The sequence below is a fragment of the Lactuca virosa genome, chromosome 2 (assembly GCF_052849685.1).
Source record: "Lactuca virosa cultivar CGN04683 chromosome 2, Lactuca_virosa_CGN04683_v6, whole genome shotgun sequence".
Lineage (NCBI taxonomy): Eukaryota > Viridiplantae > Streptophyta > Magnoliopsida > Asterales > Asteraceae > Lactuca > Lactuca virosa.
In genome coordinates, this window is record NC_136427.1 from 226,202,821 (window position 1) to 226,210,765 (window position 7,945).

Consider the following 7,945-nt stretch of genomic DNA (forward strand, 5'->3'; position numbering starts at 1 on the left):
GTTGTGTTTTGTAATTTGAATAAACGAGATTTCTATACAATATGTTACGAAAAGTATGCGATTTTAAAATGAAAATTTTGTTTGGAAAATTACGGTGTTACACAAACAAATGAGCATGAACAAATTAAAAAACATGTTTTCTTGTTTGTGTTTGTTCATTTAACAAATTTAACGAATTAGCATGTTCGTGTCCATCCTTTTACATACATTAAGATGTTAAACAAATAAACGAACTTCCTGTCGAACAGTTCAACAAGCAACAAGGATTCACAGAACATTCGGTTCGTTTAGAGTTATGCTCCTATGAAAAAAGTCTTGGATAGAAGTAAGAGTTTCTGCATCTAACCTTTCCTCCATCCCATATATTTATTGAATTTCAATATATTTGGTGTATGATAATTTGAGGCATGAATGCAAGATAGTATTTTCGAATCTTTCAACTATAACCACCTGAAACTTTTCCAACTGTGATCTATGGATACAAATCTTTTAACTTTTAAGTTCCTCAGAATAAGCAAAAAGACTATAACAAGCTTCCTTTACCAAACACCAAAACCAGAACTAATACAACCAATTGAATTATATTGAATCAAATCGTAAACTTTAAAAAAAGAATAATGAATTCACTCTGGAATCTTGAATTCATGTTATCTCGAATAGTTGCCATGCGTATTCTGCATCAAATCAAGAGGGCTAGCTACTTCTCACTTCTTTCATGAACATTTGTGTTTTTAGCTTCATGTTTTCTCTTCCCTCGTGAACTTCGTCTTGATTTTGGTGTTCGAGTTTTTGTTGGATTCTTCTGAGAGTTTTCTTGAATGCCATTGCCAGTCATCATCACTTTCTCACTGTTGGATGCAATTTCAAGGGTTACATCAGGCCATGGTGTTCTCTTTGCAGCAACTGTCACCTCTAATGGAGGATCAATTATCCACCTGCATCAAAATCAGAAACAAATCTCAACAACAGAATCACAAGAAAGAAAATCTTGAATTGTAACTTGAGGAAGAAGTAAGAACTAAGAAGACTAACCCAGAAGGATATTTGCTATCTGCACGAGCCTCTGCACGAAGCCACCACATCATCACTTTCTTCCCGCAATTCCCTAATGGTTCCACCATTGATGAGTCTTTAAGCAAAGAAAGAGGATTTTCAATTTCATCAACTTCGTTCAAATCCTTGATCCACTCAGGTTTGAACTCAGATTCTTCCCAGACTAATCTTGAGTTCATTACAAATCCAGACCATTCCAGTTTTTGGGGCAACACGATTGCCATATCACCAATGTAATTTGCACTCTTTTGTTCATATGCAGAAAAATTAAACGTGTGCCACCCGATTGAATGATCAGAGGAGTTGCAAGCGGGACCTTGAATTGGCAATGGTGATTTCTTGTTGTCTGGTTCGTTTAAATTCTTTTGAACCTCAAAAGGGTCTTCGTTAGAATGACTGGAATGAAGAAGAATCCCTACTGAAACAGCACCAATCCATTCCACTTTTTGGATCTCATCGAAGAGTTCTAAACTATGCATGTTGCTATCATCGGCAAACATAACAATTCCATCTAGTTTCTCTTCTCTCACAACTCTGGATCATTAAGAATTACATCTATTAAATTTTGATCTTGGATTTGAATTCAACTGGGATATGTTATGAGTACCTTAAAGCTTGCAATCGCATCTCGGATTCCAGCTTGTGACGAGCGTTCCAGAAAATGGGCATCTTCTTCTCGAACCCAATATGCTTGATTTGAAGTTTCGATTTTGCCAGCAACGCTGCCGTTTCATTGGTGGCGCCACCAGCTTCCACCACGATCCATACGACTTCGTAGGGCAAATTCATCAATGTGTGCATCAATCCGGTTAGATGTAAAGCTTGAAAAGTTCGAACGTAAGTTGGAGTGACAACAATCAAAGGTCTAGGGTTTTTAATCCCGTACTGAACCTTCTGTTCCCGCTGAACAGTTTCCATGATTCTATGAGCTTTCATTACCTCCTCTGGGTTGGGGTGGGGCCACGGTCGGATCCGGATCCCGTGCCGGCCAACCACCACCCTGCTACTACTCGTAACAGCATCCGTTTTATTGAGCAGCGGTGGTGAGATGTTTCTGAGAGAAGTAGTGAAAGAGAGGGATTCGGCGATATCGGCGGCAAACGGCGAAGTTAATCTCGAGGTGTAGAGATTGTTAGTGGACGAATTTGAGAAGAGGAGGAAGAAAACAAGACGAGAGAATCTGAATCCAAGGACAAGAGAAATAAGGCAGCATAGACAATGGAAGACTATCCAAAAAATAGCCGCCGGAGATTTCGTAGCGCCGCCGCCATCAGCAGATGCATCTAACGGCGATACGCCTCTAAAGCTATTGCTCCGGCCACGGTTGGCGTGGCTCTGCTGCAATAACTGAAACTTCATCTGACTCCAATTGATTCCCCCCCTCTCTCTATGAATGCTAGAGAAAGAGATGCAGATGGGTTTGGATCCTTGAAGTTTGAAGAGATGATTCCGATTTTTGTTGCATAAGATGGTGATATGTTGAGGGAATGATGGAGGTGGGTTCAGCTAACTTGGTATATGGTTGTTGAATTGTACAAATCAAATAAGATGCTTTGAATCTAAGGATCAATCTGATAGGTTTTCTCGAATTATAAATTCATATCTGAATTTCAACGGCAGGTATGGAGTGAGAGGAAGAATTGTCGGCCAGCGAACTGGGGTCGTTGAGTCGTTCTCTTTCCAGACGAAGAAGAAAGGGTTTCCGATTTACAACATCAGATATCGGCGTTCCATCTTCCGACACAGTGTAGCTTCTTTGAGCAGAAGGTGGAGTAAATCCAGCTGTCCGTACCTTTCATTAAGGAATTTTCTTTTACAAAAACAGAATCTCTTCTCTGTAGTCTGTATTAAAAAAAAAAAATAGTTTTCTGGAAGTTCTTTATAATATTAAGTCTTCTAATTAATATCATAATTTGTTAACTAATTAATTATTTAATTTAAATTTAAAATTCTTACTGTAATTATATTAAATTAATAACATTATATTAAATTTCACGTATTTATTTGAATCAACGATTATTATTTTATATAACTAAAAGATATTTCTTGATTAATAATTTATTTAAAATAATTAATTAATAATTTTGAATTATACTATGAAAGTTTAATTAATTTTATAACCTATAAACTAGTTTATAATTAATAATTAATTACAAAGAATAATATTTTTTATTTTATTAAAAAGAAACAAAAAAAAAATTGTCTGATAACATCATTTTTTTAAATGTCATGATTTTATAAAGCTTTTTTTTTTCATAAATATAATTTATCACATTTATCACTTTTTAGTTGGTTACCATGTCACGTATGTATTATTTTGACAGGTGACAAACTTAATGATGTTTAGGCTACACGGAGTCGAGTCGCCAAGGAAACTCGCCAAGGTTCGCCAAAGAATTGGAACACCGCCCCCTAGCGCTCGCTAGGGGACTCGCTATGCTCGGGTCGTTATGAGCTTGGCGAGATGCGAGAGAAAGAATTATTTGAAGCTATTGGTTACAAGAAATTTGACCACATCCATCATTTTCAAACAAAGTTTCATATTTTTTTATTTATAAAAAACATTTTCTACCCAATTTCAAATTTTCAAATTTCGATCCAACCCCTATAAATTAACACCATACTCTTAACATTTCACACACACAAACTATTATTTTTTCTCTCACAGATTGGTTCTTTTAGTTATTAAAAAAATGTTGTCTTCGTCTTCATCATCATCATCAGACGATGTTTTTGATGGCATAATACAATCAGTTATCTTGACACGTAATATGCTAGAACAACATCTTAACAATCATGAAGTGAGCAATGCGCAACGTAAACAAGAAAGATATATCCAAAGACATCGTGCAACAACCCACCAATGTCTCATGCATGATGATTTTGACGAGCAACTCTCTTTCAAGGATATTATTTTCACCGACGGTTCCGGATGCATAAAGATTTGTTTATGCATATTGTTGAAGGTGTGAGTTCAGTGTCTAAGTATATGCGACAACGCCCGGACGCAAACGGTACGTTAGGCTTTGGTCCAATTCAAAAATGTACTGTTGTATTTCGTATGTTAGCATATAGCACCCCCTGATGCACTAGACGGCAATTTTAGGATTTTTGCAATTACCGCACAAGAAAGTCTTTAAAAACGTTGCATATCTGTCATGCCTTTGTACAATCCATGATATTTGCGTCATCCTACTTCTAGTGACATACAAAAGTTATATGCTCATCATGCGAATGTGCATGGTTTACCTGGGATGTTAGGAAGTTTAGATTGCATGCATTTGAGATGAAATTTGTGTCCTAACGCATATCATGGACAATACACAAATGGAATTTATCATTATCTTACGGTCGTACTTGAAGCTGTAGCCTCACAGGATTCGTGGTTCTGACATGCCTTTTTCGGTAGTGCCGGTTCGCTTAATGACATTAATATTCTCAATAATTCACCAATATTCAACAAGGTGTATGAAGGTACTGCCCCAGATTTGTCATTTGTACTCCGAGGAAATAATACAAATCTGGGTACTATTTTGTCGATGGGATCTATCCTGACATTTCTATTTTCGTTAAAATTGTCATGTCCGGATGACCCTCAAAGGTCTAGATTTAAGAGAGTCCAAAGAAAAAGCGAGAAAAGATATCGAACAACAGGGGCGGACGCATGAATTAGTAGTAGGGGCTGCACAAAATTTTTTTCCGGTCAAACATAATATAAAACGTCTAATACAAATTTTTTTTCCTTGTTAAACATATTATAACAACGATCTATTACAAATTAAATTTGTCCTCTTCGTGCAAACATCTTTTGAAACCGCTCCATTACTTTTTCATTCTTAACTTTTGCAAGTGCTTCGGTCTCGACATTACAAAACAATGCGTCGTTCAAAAAGTCATCGCCAATTTTGTTACGCAAGTCGGTCTTCAACAGCTTCATCTTTGAAAAACATATTTCTACACTTACGGTCGCTACGGGTAATATCAAAGCCAACTTTAAAAGCTTATAAACCAAAGGATAAGACCGATGCTTCCCCGTACTAACCATCAAACAAGAAAGGTCGGAAATTCCTTTCAAACTTGTGAATCGCTCATCTTTGATGCAAGAGTGATAAAATATCTCAAGTTGTCCTTCAAGGTCTATCATATCCGAATCATCAAAGTCATACTTATATAACTTACCCAACTTCAACAACTTTGATTTGTCAAATTGTACAAATGAATCACAAGGGCTCAAAGCACCCATGTATTCTAGTAACTGGGTGCTTGTTTCACTAAATCGATCCCGATATTATGTAAGTTGCATATCTACCACCGTGTTGAAGATTTCAACCTCAAAGAGAAACCTATTAGTATTTGTAGTCTTATGGTTTCTCGCACCAATATACAACTCTTCCATATCTAAAGTATCAATTTTGTGTGTTTGACAAAAAGAGGATACTTTTGGCAAAATGCTAGCAAACCCTGTGTTTCTAATAGAATGCAATGCCTCCATTGTCCCTCTAACTATCGAAGTCGCTTCTAAAATGTCTAGATCTTTTCTTTGAAGTTGCTTTGACAATGTACCCGTGAGGCGTAAAATGGCATACATCATATGTAAGTAAAACACGAACTCATATGATTTAAAATATGCTAAGATTCCGGACGCTTGTTGACGGTTTGCCAATGACCCTCCATCCTATTTCACAAAATCTAAAACTACAAGAACATCCACAAACAACTTCATCAAACTTGTGAGTGTGTTGAAATGTGAACCCCATCTTGTTTCTCCTGCTTAAACAAGTGTAGTCTCTTGATTTAACCCTTTTCTGGTTTCAAGTTCACCACTACATAACCCTTTTTGCACCATTTCTCTTTCTTGTTCTCTTAGTAAGTCTTTTCTTTTACGCGAGGCACAAACAACATTAACCACCAACGAAATTTGCTCAAAAAAGTCACTAACACTATCATGCTTCTTTGCTACAGCCACAACCACTAATTGAAGTTGGTGTGCAAAGCAATGTACATAAAAAGTTGTGTCATTCTCTTGTAATATCAAGGCTTTCAAACCATTGAATTCCCCTCGCATATTGCTAGCCCCATCCTAACCTTGTCCTCTTATCTATTAAAATTTAAACCAATTAATATATATATATATATATATATATATATATATATAACACATAAACCGAATTAAATTAAATTGAAAGAACAAAAAAGTAAAGAATAAATTTCTTGACTAAAACTCAACTTATTACTTGTAAGTACTTCATTTATGGCGTTTTTTAGTGTCAAAGAGGATGTATCCTTCACGTGCACTAGTCCAATGAATCTTTCTTTCACAAAGCCAAGACTATCGACATAACGCAAAACAATAGCCATTTGTTCCTTTTTTGAAACATCACTAGATTCATCAACCAGTAAAGCAATACATCTTGACCAATCTCTTCACGAATACTCAAAAGTACTTCTTGTGCAAAACATTGCACAAGTTCTTTTTGAATTGCAGGGGAAATTAATTGATTGTTTTTAGGAACATTTTCTACAGTATTGTTGAAAATATCTTCACTAGTCTCTCGAATGGCTTTTAACACTTCAATGTAAAGCCCTCTATTTTCCGAGTTAACCGACTCGTCATGACCACGAAATGGTAAACCGGTTTTCAATAAAAGTATAACAACAATAATAGAAACACGTAATCGAGCTTTATATTAATGGTCCTCCGTTTCGGTTTGCCTCCTCGAGACTACATTAATAGCTTGTTTTTTCCCTCATTAAAAATTCACACCTTTTTTTTGCTTTGTTGTGAATACTATTAACACTACCCACATGAGTCCGAAATACATCTTTTTAATTCCAAGTATCAAAACCTTGGGAAACAAATTCATTTCTCCCTCCTCTTTTATTCATGAGGTCTCCACACACATAACAATATAAACAATATGCTCTATTCTTTTTCACACTATATTCCAACCAATCAAAATCATCAAACCATGAAGGAACGAATCTTCTAAATCTATCACCTATTTTTTTTTGGAAACTTATGTGCCCTTATTTGACAAGGTCCTTGAAGCAAATACGCTCTTCTTACATCATCTCTTATATTTGATTTGTAACTTGTAATCTTTAGCCTATCCACCGGGTCCTTTGGAAGATCTTTCAAGTCAACATTATCATTAGGTTGATTAGAGCAAGGTGTTTGTGGAGTTGCATTAGAAACGGAAGGGATTGATTGATTGGTGATTGGTGTTTGTGGAGTTGCATTATAATTAGAAACGGAAGGGATTGATTGATTGGTGATTGGTATTTGGGAACATTCTTCACCACTTTCATTAGGATTAGGTCTTTGTCTTTTGGTAAAAAAAACACTTAGTTTAACCTATAAAAGCATAACAATTACACCTAATCAAGCAATAACTTCAATAAAACATAGAAATTTCACCTAAACAAACAATAAATTCAATAAAACATAGCAATTTCACCTAATCAAAAAACAAATTCAATAAAAAAACATAGCAATATAACCTAAGCAAACAATATAACTTTAATAAAACAAATCAATTTCATCCAAGCCAATCAATAACTTAAAAAAACATATCAATTTCAAATACCTAAATGAATTGGTAAAACTTACTTGCTTCATTCTAGGGCTTTGAAGTCGATTTTGTTAACCAAGTAGAAATCGAAGGAATTCGATTTTGTCGAATGTGAAGTGTAAGTCACGAACGATTGAACGAAGGTCACTAGGTCAGCCGATTGTTGTCTGTTGATCGATCGAAGGAAGTGAGGGCTCAGGACTCAGGACTCACAGACGTGCGATGTGCGAACAGGAGCCGAAGAGTAGTATGTAGTCGTGTTTTTCCCCCCTTTGTTGTACGGATAATACAAATACAATTAATTAGGATTGGGATTTTTT

At 35.8% G+C, this 7,945-nt stretch overlaps 3 protein-coding genes across 3 annotated transcripts; all 3 read right to left on the reverse strand.

The window, feature by feature from the left end:
* Window positions 1-424: 424 nt before the first annotated feature.
* On the reverse strand, window positions 425-2,882 carry LOC145160320 (beta-1,4-xylosyltransferase IRX14-like). Its single transcript, XM_079079462.1, has 3 exons — window positions 1,661-2,882; window positions 1,033-1,587; window positions 425-935 (listed from the first exon to the last, which is right to left on the reverse strand). The coding sequence occupies exons 1-3, from the start codon at window positions 2,410-2,412 to the stop codon at window positions 698-700; spliced, it is 1,545 nt and encodes a 514-aa protein (XP_078935588.1). The 5' UTR covers window positions 2,413-2,882; the 3' UTR covers window positions 425-697.
* A 1,949-nt stretch (window positions 2,883-4,831) lies between these two features.
* LOC145158256 (uncharacterized) lies at window positions 4,832-5,296 on the reverse strand. Its single transcript, XM_079077179.1, has one exon. It carries the CDS (start codon window positions 5,294-5,296, stop codon window positions 4,832-4,834), a length of 465 nt encoding a protein of 154 aa, XP_078933305.1.
* Window positions 5,297-5,341: 45 nt separating this feature from the next.
* LOC145158257 (uncharacterized) lies at window positions 5,342-7,672 on the reverse strand. The gene is made up of 6 exons (XM_079077180.1): window positions 7,664-7,672; window positions 7,482-7,511; window positions 7,121-7,408; window positions 6,288-6,417; window positions 5,831-6,024; window positions 5,342-5,728 (listed from the first exon to the last, which is right to left on the reverse strand). The coding sequence occupies exons 1-6, from the start codon at window positions 7,670-7,672 to the stop codon at window positions 5,342-5,344; spliced, it is 1,038 nt and encodes a 345-aa protein (XP_078933306.1).
* Between the last annotated feature and the right edge of the window lie 273 nt (window positions 7,673-7,945).